At 34.6% G+C, this 21,468-nt stretch overlaps 1 protein-coding gene across 4 annotated transcripts in view; it reads left to right on the forward strand.

The window, feature by feature from the left end:
* Window positions 1-21,468, forward strand: part of ANKRD11 (ankyrin repeat domain 11) — a 328,516-nt gene that overhangs the window by 187,614 nt on the left and 119,434 nt on the right. For 3 of the 4 annotated variants that reach the window (XM_031950121.1, XM_031950120.1, XM_031950122.1), the window contains one exon: window positions 19,976-20,120. In XM_031950121.1, the coding sequence (XP_031805981.1) occupies window positions 20,034-20,120 (87 nt within the window). In that variant the 5' untranslated portion in view covers window positions 19,976-20,033. Of the gene's footprint in view, window positions 1-18,811; window positions 18,909-19,975; window positions 20,121-21,468 lie in introns of those variants that run through there. The other variant, XM_031950124.1, reaches the window with a different exon arrangement.

Raw genomic sequence — 21,468 nt, forward strand, 5'->3', positions numbered from 1 at the left:
GTGTTTCTCCTCAATTCTACACAGGTTCTTGACTTGTAGTGAATCCTTAATAAATGTTTTAGTTATTACACAGGCATTGGCATTGATGGGAACAGAATGTTGGACACTTTGGGATCTTAAAAGGTACTGGTTATTTTAGTCATGATCTTACCAGATAATAGAATGGTTCATTGCAATGAATTATTTAATTATTTGGTTAACTGTTCCATAGTGTAATCTTTTAGAACTTCATTTTACACGCACTATAGGACCAGATTTTCTAGCTAATGGCAGAAATTCACTATGTTGTTCCTTTCTTGGTCTCTCTTTTTGTTCTTATTTGAGGAAGAACAACACAGTAATAAGGACTCATGAATTTGAACATTCCCTCCCCCTTAATTTCCATTGATCCTTATTTGGTTTTCATGCTGATTGACTTTTTATCTTTCTGGCCATTTGCTTGGCAGACCTGGAGGTAAAGATGGCTGGCTGACCTGAAATCCCATCGTTCAGATTGGTTTTCTGGGGTTTAATGATTTCAGCTATCTTAGTGAAAGGCACTTGAAACACCAACTAAAGTCAGTTTATAAAAGTGTTTCTTTCCATTTCTTTGTATTTTTAAGGGAAACGGATTGTACCTCTATAGTGTGGTTGCAATTATAGAATTTCTTTATTTCTGTGATTTTTTATAAAGACAAGACTGGGTTTCTCTTTCTATTCTTAACAATTTGGCCTCGCCCTTTGATTTCTGCTCTGGTTTTAATTACCTAGGTATACTTTGTATCAGGCTATTTTATTCCTCTCCTTACGATAGGCAGGAGGAAAAATTGAAATTAATATGTGAAATTGGGTTCATAAAGCTTGCTTTTGCTTTGTTGCCAGGATACTGATCTGTGCTGTCCATTATAATGTGTCTAGTTTGCACAATTAACATTTGGTGAAGTGGTCTGCCATAAGATGTATATAGGGCAAGTTGGAGAAACCCAATGGAGCATGATCATAGAAATGTGAGCAGTGAATCATATTTTCCTAAAGAAGTGTCCACTGTTTACATGAAATTATTTTGAGGAGAAAATTGTACCATGTGTCATTCTATAGATGATCTTTTCTCCTGACCTTTGCTAGTCATTAAGCAATCATTAAATACCAGAATGTAATTATATCTCAAAAAAGCATCAATAAAATTAAAAATAAAGTTGAAGTATAGTAAGTTTGGTACTTTTTAGATAGACTTGAATATGGGCATATTACATTGATCACCAAGATTATTGTTGTTTGATTGTGTCTGACTTTACAAGAAGATGACTTAGTAGTGAATATTATGCAAACTTTTCTCTCATCCATTCCAGAATCTGGTTTCATCTGCTGGTATTTTGAACGGCTTCAGTGACTTTACTTGCAGTAAATAGCTGCTACAGTAACTTGTCTACTATTGGAGTTAGTCCCAGAATACTATAGTGATGTTACTGTTTCCTTTTCTAATTTTCTTTTGGCTTTTAGAGATGAGATTATATTTCTAAATGCTTAGCAAAAGCCTATCACATAATTGACATTTAATATAAATAACATAAATGCTTAGATAGTAACATATAACTATACAAATTTCTTAAAAGGCACAGGCTTCTTTGGTTTTGTTTTTGTCTTGATACTTCCAATTCTTAGTCTTTTTGATATTTTCTGCATTTGAAAATATTTGTTTAGTGAGTATGTTTTGTTGAATTGTTGAACAAATAAAAATGAATTTCTCTATTTCTTTCTGCAATCAATATTAATTTCCTTTCTGATTGGAAAAGTGTGGTCATTCCCTTTAAAAGGATGGGAAAAGAGGAGTCTGAAAGCCAGTGATTTAAATGGTGACAATTACTTGTTCAGAGTTTAATTTCTACCTTCAATTCATTTTTGAAAGAAGTACTTTTTGTGGAAGTGGGGGAGGCCAAGTCTGGAAAGAAGTTTTAGAACAGAGAAATATAATTTCTTTATATTTCTAGTGAATTTGAAAAAGTGATTAAAAAAAAAAAGCACAGTAAAATGGATGAAATTTGGATTAGATGAGATCTCTGATGCTGTGAATTTTTTGGGCCTTATATATTAGCTCCTAAAATATGTGTACATGATGCGAAACAGAATCACAGAAGTTTTTTTGTTAAAAAAAAAGTCTCTGTTTCAGAAGAAGCTTCCAGATTGTGATGGAAAGAACTATTTGCATCTAGAGAGAAAACTGGAGACTGAATGTGGATCAAAGCATAATATTTTCACATTTTTGTTGTTTGTTTGTTTACCCCCTTTCTCATGTTTTTTTTTTTTTTAAACCTTTTCATCTGATTTTTCTTGTGAAACACATGAAAATATGTTTAGAAGAATTGCACATACATAACCATATTGGATTGCTTGCTGTCTAGGGGAGGGGGTTGGGGGAGAAAGGGAGAAAAATTTGGAACACAAAGTTTTGTGAAGGTAAATGTTAAAAACTATCTTTGCATGTATTTGGAAAAATAAAAAGCTATTAAAAGTTAAAAAAAAAAAAAGAATATTTGCTTATTTTAGGCCAAAGGTAAAATTGAAAATAGTGAAAATTTTGGTTGCAAATATAATTATATAGAATTATAGATTTTTTTTTTTTTTTTTTTTTTTTTTTTAGATATGCTTAAAAATTGTTCTCTGTCCTTGTTAGTTGATTTCCTTTTTCACAATTTAATGTTAGTACACAGTGGCCTGCACGTGGCTGTCTGAGATTTGGGGAGGAGATGACGTGGTTTATATTTATTTTGGGATAGTTTAGTTGTTGGTAATTAGACTTGTTTTTGTATCCATTTGGCAAGCTTTGCATTTAAGTAAGGGGAATTCTGCCATGTTTGAGTTTGAGGAAGCAAAGTTGGCATTTTGTGCTGTTAGGAGTCTGGTTGGGGTGGATAAATCTGCCTGTTTGGAAAAGTAAGGGATATATACTAATTCTGGAATGCTTTTGATTATTTTTTCTCAAATGGAGAAGGCATTATTATTGAGAGTAATAATCACCAAAAAAAGGTATAGAGGTAAAAATAAAATTGAAAGGAAGTTGTCTAGGAAGGGTCTAAGTGTAGTGTGTGTGTGTGTGTGTGTGTGTGTGTGTGTGTGTGTGTGTGTGTGAAAGAGAGACAGACAGACACACAGAAACAGAGAGAGAGACGGACACAGATTAATTGGAGGTCATTTCATATGGGAGACATTAAGGCTAAGTAGGAAAAGAGTTTTTGCAGAAGTTGTTAAGAAAGCCAGGAAAATAGGAAATAAATAAGAAAGGAGAGATTTCCTGGAACAGAGGGGTCTAGTGGGTAAAAATCCTGAGCAACAGTTTATTTGTTGTGAACTTTGGATAATAAGAAATGATTTCATTGGCATGGAGAACTCCCAATGTAGATATGTTCTCCCATCCTTCCAAATATAACTGTATTTCATCTAAAACTTGGGAAGAGGTTTGCATGAGGCAACCAGAGGTATAAATTATCCTGATCAGAAGGCCAGTATGCCTTGGATGCTAAGGCCTTTATAACACATTGTCTTCCTTGCATAATATTGCGTTGCATTTTAATATATTTTATGGTATTAACTCACTCTGCATCTCTGGGTAAGTTTTTTTCCTTTCTTAATTTTTAAAATAATGACATAAGGCTAAAGGCTTGTTTTAATCCTTATAAGCACTTTTTAAGAATCCTTACTGTTTACAATTAAAATTTATGCCCAAAATAGACTTAAAACTCTTAAGTTAACAATGATTGTTTTCTGTTTTCACAATTCTAAATCTATCTATATATCTATATCTATATATCTCTATCTCTATCTCTATCTCTATATCTATATATATATATCTATATATATATATATATATATATATATATGTACAGAGAGACAGAAACAGACACAGACACAGTGTTTCCTCATATACAAGAATCTGGTTTTTCCCCTTTATATGATAATCCTGTGTGTGTAAAATGGTCAGGGTTAGGATGGTTGCTGTTTGTGTAGATAGAATTATAGTGCGCTATGAAAATAGAAACAAAAACTTAGATGTGGAACAAACTCACAGAAGGCATTGAAGATGACACAGAAGTTGTAAACCTGGTAGACTGAGAGAGTGATGCTGCCCACAGTAGACTCAGTTTGAGATGACTTTGGGATATTCAGTTCCAAATAAGAGACTATTAGTAATATTAGACTGGAACTCAGGACAGATCTGGGGATTTTCAACATAGTGGTCACTGAATTCATGGGAACTGATCTCATCTATACACACATAAATATATACATACATACATACGTACACATACATATATATAGTCCACTGAACTAATGGGAACTGATCAGATATCTATCTACCTACTTATCTATCTATGTGGCAGACAGTATCCAGGAAGAAAAGAGGGCCTAGGACTAAGAATCGGGGGACACCAAGTCCCTGGTTGAAGTTCCAACAAAGGACCCTGAGGAGAAGCAGCACTGTTTAATGGATGATGGATTTCACTTCTTGACTTTCACTAGCCCTAACCTCTTTACTTTAGATTTTCTGTTGCTGAATTAAAAATTAAAATAAAATAAAGGTGATAGAAAACAAAAATCAATAAACACTTAAAATTAACTTGAAATAAGTTACTTTCCCCCCGTTTTTAAAAGGGGGGGGAGGGCATTCCTTAATAAAATATTCGTTTCTTTGCTTGTTTTTATATTTTCTCCATCGTTTCCAGGCTCTTTTCTTTTCAATCCAACTGTCTATATTGTTGTAGCCTGGTAAAGTCAAGGCATGGAAAAGGGACAGTCTCACTCTAGAGTGGAAATCTGTAAAAGGGTCCTCTTCTGTATCCTGAAAACCCCATAAACAAGCGGGACACAAAAAGCTTCTCTCTGACATACATCTTAGACCACGGGAAATCATATAGCACAAACATTATCTCAATCTTTAGGAGGCTAAAACAAATTGTCAGGGTATGTGTGTCTGCCTTTTGATCTATCTGTATTTGTTTCTCTTCTGTCTCCCATTTTCACTTTGTTTTCCATTGTTTTTACTTGCTTTAGCTCTCTCCCCCTTGCTGTGTTTGCTTGCTCCACTAGGCCCCATGATCTTTTGCCCTCTCTCTAGTGATCACTTGACTAGGATCCCTTCAGACTTGGGCTGGGCTATCAATTCCTTTGTGCAAATTTTGCTTTATCCCCATAATTCTGGAAGTCTTTGATCAATGATTGCCCTCTAAGCTTCAATAACATGAGATGGTGATAGTGAGGATTTAATGTGATAATAGATGAAAAGTACTTAGTTTATGTTAAAGCGCCTTAAATAACATCAAGTATTATTGGTCTTAGTGCTAGGCACTGTGATCCAAATGTAAAAGGTGAAACAATCTTTACTCTAAAAGATTTTACATTTGGTGGTGGACTTAAAAGATATTCTGAAGTATCTTTAGAATAAATCTTAAATAAATATAAGATAGCATTTTTTATGGGGGGGGGGTGAATTCTGGTTGTGCATTTTATTTTTTGCTTCTGCCTTCTTAGCACTTACATAACCTTTATTAAGTAATTAATTATCTTTGGGTCTTACTTGTCTCTTGTAAAATTAGGGGAGTAATGAGGTTTAAGATACTTTATAGTGAATCCAGAGTCCCAGCATTACTCAGTGTGTGTTTTAGCCAAATGCTTTTGTGCATCAGCAAGATTTGATATATGGAAGCTTAGGTTGTGACTTAAGGGGTGTCACACACCTAATAAATAGTAAATCTTCTGACCCCTCATTGATTGGTCTTTCTAGTCTGCCAATTTGGGAGTGATTTCCACATTTCCTCCCTCTGACAGATTCTAGGGGCTGTGTATTTTAAAGGTTAAAGATCATTATACTTTCAGCCCTGATATATGTGAATAATTCAAACAATATTATGCACCTATTATCATGTTCAAGATACCTTATCTTCTCTTTGGAGAACTTAATTTAGTGTGAAGTTTAATGGATTCACAAGTAAGAATTTGTTGGAGAATAGTGTCTTTTCACAGTGTGACTTATTTCTACTGTGAATGCTTCTCTGCATTACTCAGACACCTATCATTTGATTTATTATTATTAGTTTTTTGGATGAATTGTGGCCTAAAGATAATTTAGGATTATTTGGTTAGTCACCATTAGAATTGTTTATCATCTATCTTTTGAGTTCTAGGTGAAAGACAGTCTTAACAGGCAGACTTATTCAGCTGCTATGAAATCTCTTCTTTTACTTTTAACAGAAAGGACCAGGACCAGCAGGCTGGATACAGACCAGCCATGATTGTAGAAGGTGGTTGCTGAAGTATGCTACTATCTCTTGACGGAAGGATGATGGGATTAAACGGGCAAATGAAATAGACATCCTTCTGAGTTGGCAGATTATGGATTTGTTTTGCCCAAGCATGGTGTTTTTTTTGGTGGTTGTTGTTGTTGTTTGTTGTCTTTTTAGTTGTGAATACTTCTTTGTGACTCCATTTGAGGTGTTCTTGGCTTTTAGTTTCCTTATTTGCCTTTTTGTTTTCCAGCTCAGCTTCCAGATGAAGGAATTAAGGCAACTGATGTATTAGGACTTGTCCAGGGTCACATAGCTCCTGAGTGTCTGAGGTGGGGTTTCAAGGAGAGCTCTGTGCACTGTGGTGCCCCCTAGCTCATTGCTTATTTGTCATCAATAGAGAAATGCTTTTTTTAAAAAAAGTTATTTGTTCAACTGGTGCTCCATCCTAATTTCATCCTTTTTCTTATCAGAAGCCCTATGAACTAGAGTAGAATGGACTATTCTGATTGTTCTCATTTGCTCTTTGATGTTAGACAAGGCATTCTACCATGTTGTGAAATACTTCTTGGCCAGTTAAATGCAATTAGATGTTGATATCGAATCATTCCCAACTTTTCTGCAATATTTAAGAACCAAAGATTTCTACATAGCAAAAACAACTACTATTCAGTTACTTCCTAGTGATGGTGCAACTGTTTAGAGAATGAATAAGTTGTTAAAGTTAGCAAGGTAATCATTAGTGCTATTTTATTTATAATTATTTGAAACTATCAAATTCAGCATCCTGAGAAATTTATCTTTCTTATAATATACAACAAAGGAAAGATGTGACCTGATAGTGGTCCTACTTGAATTTAAATTTGCAAAATCAAAGTGCATCCAGTTAAGACCACTTATCTTTCCAGTAGCTTAGGTTTTTGACAGAATTGAACTTAACTTCTCCTCCTCCTCCCTCCCTCCTTTTCTTCCTCTTCTTCTCCCCCACCCCCATTCTCTAGGTCCTAGAAGACCTGTAATTGGCTTAATTAAAATGTTTTATTTTTCCAAATATATGCAAAGGTAGTTTTCAAGTATTCACCTCTGCAAATTTTGTTCCAGTTTTCTCTACCCCCACCCCCTATCCCCTTCCCTAGACATCAAGTAATCCAACACAGATTAAACATGTGCAATTTTTCTAAACATATATCTGTCAAGCTGCGCAAGAAACATCAGATCAAAAGGGGAAAAAATGAGAGAAAAAAGACAAACAAGCAGACAATAACATTCAGTCAAGTCTCCATAGTTCTGAACATCACAATGTCCTTGAATCATCACTTTGTTGAAAACGGCTAAATTTATCACAGTTGATCATCACATAATTTTATTGCTGTATGTAATGTTCTCTTGAATTCACTTCATTTAGCATCAGTTCATGGAAATCTTTTCAGGCTTTTTTGAAATCATTCTGCTCATCATTTCTTATAGAACAACAATAATATTCCATTACAATTACATAGCATAAATTATTCAGTCGTTCACCTACTGTGGGCATCCATTCAATTTCCAGTTCCTTGTACACAAAAAGGGCTACTGCAGATATTTTTCCCCATGTGAGTCCTTTCCCCTTTTTTATGATCTCTTTGGAATACAGACTCTGTAGTGACACTGCTGTATCAAAAGATATGCACAGTTTGATAGCCCCTTGGGCATATTTACAGATTATTCTCCAGAATGTTTGGATCATTTCACAACTTCACCATTAATGTATTAGTGTCCCAGTTTTCCAACATCCCTTCCAATGTTCATCATTATCTTATCCTCTCATTTTAGCTAATCTGAGAGAGATGAAGGTGATACCCCAGAGTTGTGTTAATTTGCATTTTCGATCCAATAGTGATTTAGAGCATTTTTTCAAATAACTAGAAATTCAACCTCCCCCACTCTCCAACTTTCTGCTTTCCCTTCTAATCTTGGCTGTTTCAATTTTGTTTGTACAAAATCTTTTTAATTTAATGTAACAAAAATTATTCATTTTGTATTCTATAATGATCTCTATATCGTCTTTGGCTATAAATTCTTCCCTTCTCCACAGATCTGTTTTCCTAATTAACTTATACTATCACCCTTTAAAACCAAATTAAAGACCTATTTCAACTTTATCTTGATAATGGGATATTAAATGTTGGTTGGCTTAACCTGTAATAACATAGGATTACCTCCTAAACTTTATCTGTAATAAATTCTAGCCTAAGAAATTACCTGTCCTTAGGTTCATTATCCTGGCTATTCTGTGGGATTGTCTTTGAATATGTCTCCTATTCTCAGGTCATTTGTAGTTTTTTACCTCCACCAAACAGTTAAATGCTTCATTACATACATGCCCTTTTGATTTGTGGTATACCATTGAAAGTGGCTGTCATCTGGGTATAACTCTGAAATAATAAGATTTAAGAGAATAGTCAAATGACTCTTCATTTACTAAACCAAGGACATGTTAGTGAATGACTGATACACATTTCTTTGTGGACATTGAGAAGTTTATGATGATAATTCAGCATTAAGTTATAATCAGTGAAAATGTTGAAGGAGTATCCTTAAGGTACTTGGATGAAAATTTAGACTATGCAATGGAAAAAGTGTCAATAGAGTGATGTGCTGCAAAAACGCAGCCTCTGCCAAAAAATATCTAGTTAGACATGACCTAGCTATCCATAATTCTTTGACCAAAATTATTTTATTAACTTTGGCTTTCCCAGGTGACATGTATATTCTAAAAAGCTCAAACAGCAAATTGTACTAAGTCCGTAGGTCCCAGACCATTATCCACAGACTGAATAGTATCATCTATTGGTTGATATTGGTTCATCATTGGTTCATTAAAAAATCAAGAAAAATAATATTGATATTTCAAATACTCATAATCTCTAAGATACAAAGATCAAAGTTTCCAAAGGATAGAGAACTGGTTGTGATACTACATCTTAATTATCAAAGCTATGATATGATTCACCTATAATATAGTTTGTAGAATATTGATTGTAAAGGATTAGTATTTTTGGCATTTTTTTTATTCCATCAAAAAGATGAGAGCAGGTGGGTCTCAGTGCTGATAGCAGCCTCCTCCCTCCCAGCCAAGTATTTCTGGGGACTGACCAGATTTATCTTTTTTGCATGATAGGTTCTTTGGTTTGTGAAAATTCTAATATGCAGTATTTGTATGGGGCAGAACCTTACTGAGTCCATCTTTGATGTTCTCCCTTACCCCTATTATGGTAGAATGACATTTCCTTACCTAGCTCAGCTAGGACTCAGCTAGCTCCACCTAGATAACAGAATGAAGCTGTTTGTTCTGAGGCTAGAGGCACAGAATTCAAGGAGACTTTCTCCTTCAAGGATTTTTAAAGAGTTTTGGGGTTCCCTTGTCAGATACATCAAACTTCCCCAGGCTAATGTTGTCTTTCAAAAAAAAAATTACTAAATTACCATTTAGTAATCACATTAACTGGGATAGTCTGCATTTCTTTCTATAATATGATAGATAAGGGTTTTGTTAAAACACTGAATTAATTCACAACTCATTTCATGCTACCCCTAATGTGGCTACTCTTAACAGTCTCTTTTATTCAGATTCTGTATGAATTTTGATCCATTCCTAAGTATTCTTGTTTTTCAAGTGAACCATAACCAGAAGGTGCCTGATATGCACTAAAAGAATTAGAGACTCAGGCTGATTTAAGAATTCTATAACTTCCTCAAAGATACCTTCATTTAAGACGGGGTTGGCGGATAACTAAAAAGGGGAAACATGATTAAAAAGAGTTGTGATGGTTTGAGAAGAACAAGTCATAACAAATTAACCTTATTTCCTCATTTAACAATGTTACTAAACTAGTTAATGAGAAGAATATTGTGTTTATCTAGATTTTAGTTTGACTTTTATAAAGTCTCTCTCATTCCTATGGATAAAAAGAATGAGAGACAATGAATGGATTGTTAGACAATCAATAAATATTTATTCATCTAGGTGCTGACTACCCCACTTTGGGATTTCTCTATGTTCCAGGAAGCTCATTGGGAAAACAGTACCCTGCAAGATTTCATCAGTTTTGGAATTCCATCACTACCTTCTCTTCGTCTAATTAGAGAATAGGACCATGGATTCTCTCTCTCTCTCTCTTTTTTTTTTTTTTTTTTTTTTTTGTTTCCCCAAGTTCTTTATTTTTTTTTTTAATATATTTTTTTATTTTTTTTTAATAGCCTTTTATTTACAGGATATATGCTTGGGTAACTTTACAGCATTAACAATTGCCAAACCTCTTGTTCCAATTTTTCACCTCTTACCCCCACCCCTCCCTAGATGGCAGGATGACCAGTAGATGTTAAGTACATTAAAATATAAATTAGATACACAAGTATACATGACCAAAACGTTATTTTGCTGTACAAAAAGAATCAGACTCTGAAATATTGTACAATTAGCTTGTGAAGGAAATCAAAAATGCACGTGTGCATAAATATAGGGATTGGGAATTCAATGTAATGGTTTTTAGTCATCTCCCAGAGTTCTTTATCTGGGCGTAGCTGGTTCAGTTCATTACTGCTCCTTTGGAGATGATTTGGTTGATCTCGTTGCTGAGGATGGCCTGGTCCATCAGAACTGGTCATCATATAGTATTGTTGTTGAAGTATATAATGATCTCCTGGTCCTGCTCATTTCACTCAGCATCAGTTCGTGTAAGTCTCTCCAGGCCTTTCTGAAATTATCCTGTTGGTCATTTCTAGGACCATGGATTCTCAATCCTCCCTTCCAAGAAGGGGCTTATCTCAAACCTCTCATTTTTCAATTGTCTCTGCACTATTTTATAATTTCTCTACTATGTCTCCTGCCTATTACGTATTTTATCCCCTATATTTTTCCCCCTTGGGCTTTCCTTTGTGGTGTGTCCATTAAGATTGTCTCCTCTCCCCCCACTCCCCTCCATATTTATATTTCTAAACATTTATTGACTTTTGACTTATCTCTGGTAACACTTTCAAGGGTTTTTATGATTTTAAAATAATATAACTAATAAAACATGTATTCAGTGTAAAAAAAAAAATTCAGAGACTAAAGGTAATGAGCTAGGTGGCACAGTGGATTGAGTGCCAGACTGGAGTCAGGAAGACTCCAGTTCTTTCGGAGTTCAAATCTGGTCTCAAGACACTTTCTAGCTGTGTGGCCCTGGGCAAGTCATTTAATCTTGTTTGCCTAAAGTTTCCTCATCTGTAAGATGAGCTGGAGAAGGAAATGGCAAATCACAGTCACCTCAGTATCTTTGCCAAGAAAATTCCAAATTGGGGATAGTGAAGTCTTCCAGGAGGTAAACAACTGAGAAGCCAGTTGTTAATGATTAAATTTTAGGGTGCCTAGAGGTCCCCATATAATTACCCTACAAATCTTGTGTTCGCTCTTTGCTACTTAACATTGTTAATGGTGACTTGGATGAAACATAGATGGTATATTCATTAAATATGTAGTTAATGAAATGAAGGGCCAACATTGGAAAATTTATAATCCAAAGGATCTTGACAAGCTAAAAAAGGCATTAAGATTAAATTTAGGAGTATGAAATTTAATAGGAATAAATGTAAAGTCTTTCAATTGGATACCAAAAAAACAGTTTTGCAAATATACAATATCCTATCATGGATAGATAGCAGTTTAAAGAAGATCTGGGTGCTTTAGTGCAGCTCAAATTTAGTAGGAGGCAGTGTAAATAGGCATCCAAAAAAAGCAATGGTACCTTGGGGTTTCCTTAAGAAGTAAAACACTTCCAGGAATTAGGGAGGTGATAATCCCACTGAATTCTCTATTCTGGTCAGTCTACATACAAAGTGATGAGCACTAAGTTTAAGAACCTAGTGTTGAATCTCGGTATTCTGAGTTAACCATCATGTTTGGTGAAAAGGTCTTAAGTCTAGGATACAGAAATAGCACTTGAATAAAAGAATGGATTTTTTTTTTAAAGCTTGGAGAAAAAGGAAGATTTAGGAGGAATTTGATAACTTTGTACAGAGGGTTGCTGTGGAGGACATGTTAAACTTGTTCTCTTGGGCTGTTGAGTGCAGAAGAAGGAACCATGGGTGGGTTAGCACAGAGGCTAAATTTAGGCTTGTTGTCAGGAAGCACTAAAATTAGAGATGTCCAAAAGTAGAATATGCTACCTCCAGGATTAGTGATAGGTTCCTCCTTCTTAGAAGTCTTCAAAGAGGTCTGGACAATAACTCTCCAGTAACTTCCCTCTTGTTAATTTCCCATTCATCATATATATTACTTACTTTTATGTATTTCTTTGAGTGATATCTCCCCCATTAAATTGTACACTCTTCTTGTACTGGGGCAGTGGTTCTTTTTGTAATATTGTTAAGAGATTTTTGTTTAAATAATTAGACATTTAGACATAAACAGGATATCATTAAAATTAGAGTGAGTAGTTTACTTGACAGATCTATGAAGAAGGGAAGAATTTATAAGAGAGATAGAGACAGAGGTAGAATGGATAATTTTGATTATATTACATTAAAAAGATATTGCACAATTAAAGCCAATGCAACCAAGTAGGACAGCAAAAATGTAGGGGGGGGGAACAGTTTTTTGTTTTGTTTTGTTTTAACAGTAAGTGCCTCTGATAAAAGCATCATTTCTCAAGTATCTGGAGAACTGAGTCAAATTTATAAGAATAAAAGTTCCTTCTCATCCCTCCTCAACCTACACCCTTTCCCCCCAGTTGATAAATGATCATAGAACAAGAACGGCTAGTTTTCAGATCAAAGTTATCTGTAGTCGCATGAAAAATGTTCTAAACCTATATTGATTAGAAAAATGCAAATTAAAAAAACTTTAAGGTACACTTCATACTTACCAGATTGACTAATGTGACAGAAAAAGAAAATGATAAATGTTGGAGGGGATGTGGGAAAATTGGGATACTGATAATACTGTTGATGGAATTGTGAACTAATCAACCCTTCTGTAAAACATATTGGAACTGTACCCCAAAGGTTCCCAAATTGTTTTGTAATACAGGAAAAACTGAGGCAAGATTGAGATTAGAGAATTTTCAATATTTTATTTGGGTTTCTGAGAAGGAGAGAGAGTCTGGCAGCAGAGTGGAATCCATTCTGCCTCCTGGGCTGAATTGGACTTTCATTTCAAAGAATCCAGCATAGAATGTGAGATTCCAATAATTTATATATGGCTCCAAGTGATCAGGGAAGACAAAGGCAAAGGGTGGAGAGGAATTTCAAGGAAGGGACCATCAATTCGATTTTGACAGGTTGGGGGTGGGACCCGTAAATTCTGATAAAATGAGAGTGAAGGAGATATTCACTAGAGACAGAAATTCTGGAACTTAAGAGATGTAAACATATTTCTAAATAACTTATTTGCCTATAGAATGCTAATAGTTGGGGCTCTGAGCCTTTATTATCTCAGTGCTAATGGTCAGGAAGCAACCAGAATAATTGAGGCAGAACAATTTAGGGAAACTGAGGCAGGACAATAAAAGGAAACTGTGGCACCACAGTGTATACCATTTGACTTAGCAATACTACTACCAGGTCTATATTCCAAAGAAGTCTAAAAGAAGGGGAAAGAAAGACCTATTTGTAAAAATGCATGTGGGCACACACATACAATTGAAAATTCAAGAGTTGTTCATTTACTGGGGAATGGCTAAAGAAATTGTGGAATACTATTGTACTATAAGAAATGATGAGCAGGATGATTTCAGAAGAAACCTAAAAAGACTTAAATGACCTGATGCAAAGGGAAAAGGACAGAACTAGGAGAATATTATACACAGCAAACAGGAACATTGTTTGATGATCAACTGCGAATGATTTAACTCTTCTCAGAAATACAGTGATCCAAGAAAATTCCAAATTCTTACAGTGGAAAAAATTATTTCCACAGAAAGAACTGATGGAGTCTGAATACAGATGGAAGCTTATTATTCTTCATGTTGTTTTGACGGGGATATTGGTGGTAGTATTTTTTTTTTTTAATGGATATCTGCTGCTTCTTTTATAACATGACTAATGTGGAAATGTGTTTTGCATTATTGCACATTTATAATCTATATTGTTTACCATCCCTAGAGAGAGTAGGAAGGAAAAGAATTTGGAATTTAAAATTTAAAAAGAATATTTAAATTATTTTTATGTGTTATTGAAGAAAATATTTTTAAAAATGAAAAAACTAATAAAAAACCAATAATTCACAAAATTTTTAATTCTAACAATTGTTAACATTTAGTCAGTCCTCAAGCATTTAATAAACTTGGTGCTATGTGAGCATTGCTGATACAAAGAAAGGACGAGCAAAATCTTCCCTGCCCTCAAGGAGCTCACATCCTAATTTTGGAGTCACCAACACATAAATAACCAGGATGAAGAAAGATGAGAGGGGAATAGTATGAACTAGTTGTGGGTTCAGAAGGGCAGATGGAGGTGAGGGGCCAGTGCAATCGAGGTCTTGAGGACTCAGATGGCATAAAGAAAGTCCTATTGGAGCAAGTCAGCCATTCTCAAGTTTTATCATGAAATTCATTTACCTGTTTTATGTCATTTAAGTACTTAATTCAATTTAAGGAAATATTATCTCCACTTTTTAGAGGTTGAGTGTGAGAGAGGAAGAAGTGGCCTGCTTTGCTTCTGTTCATCCTTCTAGGATCTTCCTGAGAGGAAACTTGGTCCGTCCTAGGCCTTTCCCACTCCAGTGCAAGCATTAAGCATTCCATTCACATTTTACAGTTCCTCTTATTCTCATAGGTTATACATTGAACTCAGAGATAATTATTTGATTTCAAAATTTAGGGCCATCACTTAGTCACACAGAAATAGCAAAGAAGCAAAATTTGGAAATAATATGTCCAGGGGCTATTTGCATGGGCTGCTCTGGAGTTCAAATGAAGTGTCCTGTGGAACAAAGATTTGGGCCATAATCTGAATAGGATCATTAAATGAGTGGGATTTAATTTAGGTTTGAAGATTAGAGATTAGAGATAGGAAGGATCTCAAGAGCTGATCTAGTTAATTTCATTTTATAGTTAACAAAAGTATAACCCATAGAGCTTAAATGATTTGTTAAATCACTTAATTATTTAATAATTGGCAGGTGGAGGATTTGAACCCAAGTTACTAGGATTTCCAACTCAGTCCTCTTTTCCCTGTACTTTTAGAAGCTTAGTATTTTTCATGTATTAAAATGGAAATATCTTTTTCCTTGTCTCACAGGTTGACTGGAGAGAAAGCACAAATATTAAAATGATGTTGGTTGATTCTCATATTTAATATACATCTGCATGTATTTAGGAGTGTGTTATGTCTAAAAATGTGAAATATATGTTAAAAAATATCTCCTACAATGTAAAGTTGTACAACCCCACCTTTTGGTGTTATTTTGATATTCATAGCCCAAAACAAAGCAAGAAAAATCCTAAGATCTTAAGAGCTAAGTCTAGAGTTTATACTGTGCTGAAGACCTCATAGGCTCATTGATAAAATGAGGTTTGTATTACACTGATTCTTCAGTGGAATTTAAAAGAGCACAACAGCAATAAAGACATTATATAAAAGTTAAGTTTTAATGAAGTCTTCCCTGAAATCTTCAGACACCTAATTGTGGTTTGGGTTGATGCCAGTAGGTCAGGTTTTCTCAAGTCTTAGCAAACTGATGAACTTAGATTTGACCACAGTCCAAATATCAGGTGATTCTCTCCTTCCCCCCTCCCCCCATTTTATTTATGAAGCTCCTCCACTTTGTTATGAAGTGGTATTCTGATTTGTCAGTGGAAGAAGGATCCTAATGGGCAGTCACTGATGCTTTGAATTTTGAAGTGATGGGCTCCTAACTGACTCTTCTTTTCTGTATGGAATTCTTTGGCACAATTTTCTTTAATTTTAAGGGGGAGAAATGCCTCTGAGAATAGCTGCCATTCAGAAAAGGGAATGACAGAGTTTTGCTTGCTAGCTGACTATAAAAGTCCAGTAGCAATGTAATTAGCCACTTCCCAAAATGTAAACATTTTTCTCTTGTTACTCTATGGAAGTATTGAGAATTATGTAATATTGCACAATATATTTGACTTTTTATTTCCAGTACTACAGATAGTCCAGTCCCTCTCTCCCCAACCCCCCTTCAAAAAATCTAATTGTCTTGCAGTTAACTGAATTTGATGTAAAAAGAGCTTTATGACTAATATTGTAATAAAAAGTAATTGGAGCTAAATGGCATGGGAAACTTAGATTATACCATTTTTGTTGCCAAAGTCCTGTTTTTCCTATGATCTTTCTTCAGATACCAACTTAAACTCAATAGACTTTTCACCTGTACTTTTATAATGAAATAAGAATTGTGAGTTATTGGTCTTTGTTGTGTAAAGGTAACATTCTCTAAAAGTGTTATTATAGGTCAGTACTCTATTTACATGAGGTAAAAAGCTTTCCAATGGTAATGAGTCAACTAGATGAAGAAGAAGGTGCATCACCTATTCTGTGAAGATGGTTATCTCCGTTTATCTCTTTTTCCAAATGTTCTTATTTGGAGGAGAGGAAGATTGTAATAGGAGATCTTGGAGGCTAAAAAAGTCAATTTTCTGTGGAAAGACTATTTGGCTTTTATTTGCTTGACACTTTTTCGGTAAAACGGGTTTCAGGGCCTTACATGAAAAGATAGATATCTTAGTCAAGCTAATTAAATGACATTTTGTGGGCAGAATTTTTTAAAGAATAAAAGCACATGTGGACTGAGGTCTAGACATAATCAAAATCAAATCTTAATTTTGACTTAAAGTCTACATCTTTATCACATGATAGGATTTTATTATGCATCTTTAGTTTTGTATAGTGGGACCCATAAAGTTAAGATTTTAATCATATTTTGCATTTGGAAAATTTTTGTCTTCCATCTTGAGTGAAATTGATTTGTAATCATATAAGAACATATGGCTTAGATTTCATGATGCTCTTTAAATGTGTTTAAAAAAACTTTTGCTACCTTATGGTAAGAAATTAATTGTACAGAGCTACTCACAGGTATGCAGTACAATAAGTACAAGTATCTATGTTCTGTTTAGAAATAGTTTATTCAAAATACATGGTTTTGTCAATAATATAGAATCAAATTGGAAGAAAATAGAATATATTGTTTAAAATGAGTTAATCCAATCTAATTCTTCTACACTAAGAGTTATAGCTCTGTGTAAAACTAACATACTGACATGCATCATAATGAGTTCACTGTAATCCCAATCCAGAAGTCTCATCAATGAATGTCCTCATTCCTTTTCGTTCTGTTTACTATGTGAAACGATTTGCTATCTTTCTTTTTCATGAACTATACCTTATATGTACAAATCTGCTGTGCTGTTTCCTCAATGTCCATTCCTGTCTCTTTTTCTATACTTATTCTTCGGTATTTTCATTTATTCAAGTGGCTTCATTTTTTTCTTTTATGAAGAAAACTCCTAAAACTGTAGACTTCCACCAAGACCACATTTCCTTTTGTTTTTGTCCATCCTCAATTTCCACTAACACATCTTTTTCAGAACTTAAAAAAAAAAAAAAATCTGTTATTACCCTGTTTGGAATGTGAGATTCTCTCCTCACACTACCCAGACCTCTCTCTTTACACACCAGAGCTACTAGGTCCATGTGTTTGCCAGAGAGCAATGATGATGGTGACAGTTATGACTATTTGCCCAGCAGGTTTAATACTCAGTCACTTTGAGATAAAGCTGTTATCTCCCCCATTTTACTTTTAAGTAATCAGACTATGAGAGGATAATTAATTCACATGATCTTCAGAAATTCTACAAAGTAGAGGTAGGATTCAAATCCAGATCCAACTTGATAAAAAGTCTAATTTTTGCTCTTAATAATCAAACTCAAAACAGAGACCAATCATAGCCAGCTGAAAAAAAAACAGGATTATAGATTGAATGGAGGAAACCTCCAAATCTAATATTCAAAACTTTTCATAATGGGAGAAAACTGGGATAGGTGGATGAGTGAATTGTGCCCATTAAAGTAGGCATTGGGAGTGGTGGATTCTATGACTCCAGAACCAGTGTTCTAGAGATTTTATTATTTTTTTAAATTTTATTTATAAGTCTTTTGAATAAAATGGACTCAGTAGAGAAAGCCATCTTCACTGTAAACTTGGTTTTTTTTTTTTTTTTTAATGTTAACAAATGTATATTAGATTAAAGTACATCACATATTCTGTGAAGAATAAATCTCGATTTATCTCTTTTTTCCAAATGTTCTTATTTGGAAGAGAGGGAGATTGTAACAGATCTTAGAGGCTAGAAAAGTCAATTTTCTGTGGAAAGACTATTTCTTTGAATAAAGACTATCCCCAGAATGTGCGCTCCGATTTTAAATATAATTGTTGTTCAGGTACCCCGGGGAACATTGACATGTCATTAACTTTTTCATATGAAGGAGTAGAGTTGTTCTAACACTGTTTTGTTTTCACTAAGAATGCTTGCTCAGACGAGTTCTGTGGATTCATTTCATAGTCCTTAATTCTGGCTATGTTTGGTTCTTTTCAGAAGAAAAAAAAGTTGAAGCCTTGAATTCTCAGAGTGATAAAAGGTGACACAGCAGCTGTTAAGAAAGGAGTTCTCAGTAGGTTCAAAGTTTTGTGGCTAAAAGTTAACACTTCATGTTTGACTTTTGGAATGAAGATAGGAAGATGCTCCTACCTTTGGCTCCTCCTATTACAAGCTACAGCACATGACCCTTCTGAACCATAGATTGCAGACTAGGCTCTTGGAAATGGTCAGACAAGCTCATGTCCCTTCATGTGAGTTGTAAATATCTTTGTTAGGGTCCTAAATATGTGCCCCCCTGGTCACTCTTCGTGCTGGATTGTCACCTAGTAATAGAGGCAAAAGTTTGACTGGACCTCAGCAGTGCATCTGGGAATACCTGTGAGGGGGAGGGCAGGAGCTCTAATAATGTCAGGGAAAAGATGCCCATGATGGGATCTTGTCTGTTGACTTCTCTCTAAGTCTGGAGCACATTGGAGCCAAGGCAATTTTAGAAATCCACTCAAGGTCCAGGAAATTAACTTAACCCAAGACAGATCCAGAACCGGAACCCACATTCTTCACTTTTTAAAATCCTTTCAACACATCACAGCCCAGAGGATTTAGCCTTCTTCTGTATTGGAACAGCTGGGTCTCTTTGAACCTAAAGAGAGTTGGGAATAGAGAGAAATACTAAAGGGGAGGAATTTGAAATGGACACAAGGGTCTTTTGGGTAATAGAGCTTGGTTTGGAGACCACTTCTACAAAGGAAGAAATCATAAAAAATAACTCCTGCCTATAGGCAAGTCATAAGTAAATGACATGAATTTATCCCCTACTGACTTATTGATAGCCCCTTGCTGATTTCTAATAATCATAACCACTTTCAGCCTTTTTTGAGATAAAGCTAGGTAAAGTTAATCCTCAGTTTAGTGCTATCAGCATTAGATTCTCCACAGAGGTTTCTCTGTCATATTCACATTCTTATAATTTTCTCTTCAGGTATCTTAGCTTGGCAAATAGCTGGTTATGTTCATTTTCAAGTTCTGTTGTGTAAATTATTAGTGATTGTTTTTAGTCTAGCATGAGACTAGCAGGTTTTGTGACTATTGGAATTAAAGGTCTGAAAGCTATTTAAACGTTTTATTTTTTGTTTTGAACAGACGGTTGATGATGAAGCGATGGCAGCATAAATGAAGATCAAGTAAGGAAAGCAGAACGATGCCCAAGGGTGGGTGTTCTAAAGCACCACAGTTAGAAGATTTCTCTCTCAGCAACGACATGGTGGAGAAACAAACTGGGAAAAAGGTAATTGGTAGTTTTTATAAAGTTACCCTCTTATGTCTCATTAAGGCATGAAGTTATTTAAGCCCTGCCTGGTCTTATGAACCTAGAGAGGCTTTGAATTCAGGTGTAGTTGAAAAGGAGATTGTCTGTTGTCCAGAGACCGGTCGAATCACATTCTGAGAGCTGGTCTTCACAGTCATTTGAAGACAGTGTTATAATGAAAATAGTGATCAGTCTAGGGAGCACAAACAAGATGGAGACTCTAAAATTCAGGAAAATCTGAAAATTTAACAGTGAATTCCTAAAATAACAAGCAGGTCAAAGAACAAATCATAGAAAGAATTGATAATTCTGTGAAAGATAATGATGAAATAAAGAATATTCTATATCACAACTGACATAGGAAAAAAAATTAATGAACTAAGTAGGCATTTAAAGAAAGTTAGAAACCCAACATATAAACTAGACTCAAGTGATGATTTAAAAGTTGGTTCTTTGAAAAAACTAATAAAATGGGGCAGCTGGATGGTGCAGTGGAGAGAGCACCAGCCTTGAAGTTAGGAGGCCTGAGTTCAAATATGATCTCAGACACTTAACACTTCCTGGCTGTGTAACCCTGGGCAAGTCATTTAACCCCAGTTGCCTCAGCAACAACCAAAAAAAGGACTAATAAAGTTTTTCCAATATAATTCAAGAGTATAAAAACATCAAATAAAATAGGAAAGGCTCAAAGTGAAATTACAAAAAAAATGTAAAGGAGATAAAAAAGAATGATCAGAACTTAGTATGCATAGATATATAACAAAGAATGAGAACACAAAAGAAACTGAAGAATGATTTCAGAAATGTAAAAAACCCCAGCTAATTGAATACCAAATAGTGATCTCAAATAATCCAATCTCATATGTATGTTTTGAAAATAAAAAGCTTTAATTAAAAAAAAAAAATACAAGCAATTGTATACCTTATCAGAACTTAGGCATTAAATTTAGAAGAACAAAGGATGGTCTGTCCACTTCTGAGATCTGTGGATTAGGAAAGAATTTGTGACCAAAGAAGGACTAGAGTACATTATGGAATGCAAAATGAATAATTCTGATAATATTAAGTTTAAAAGTTTTTATAAAAACAAAACCAATGCAGCCAAGATTAGAAGGGAAGAAGAAAACCAGGAAAATTTTTTTTCCAGTCAAAGCGTTTTGATAAAGTTCTCATTTCTAAAATATATAGAGAATTGACTCAAATTTATAAGAATTCGAGCCATTCTCCAGTTGATAAATGGTCAAAAGATATGAATTTTCAGATGAAGAAATTAAAGTTTCTAGTCATATGAAAAAATGCTCTAAATTACTATTGATCAGAGAAATGC

The sequence above is a fragment of the Sarcophilus harrisii genome, chromosome 2 (genome assembly GCF_902635505.1).
Source record: "Sarcophilus harrisii chromosome 2, mSarHar1.11, whole genome shotgun sequence".
NCBI classification, from domain to species: domain Eukaryota; kingdom Metazoa; phylum Chordata; class Mammalia; order Dasyuromorphia; family Dasyuridae; genus Sarcophilus; species Sarcophilus harrisii.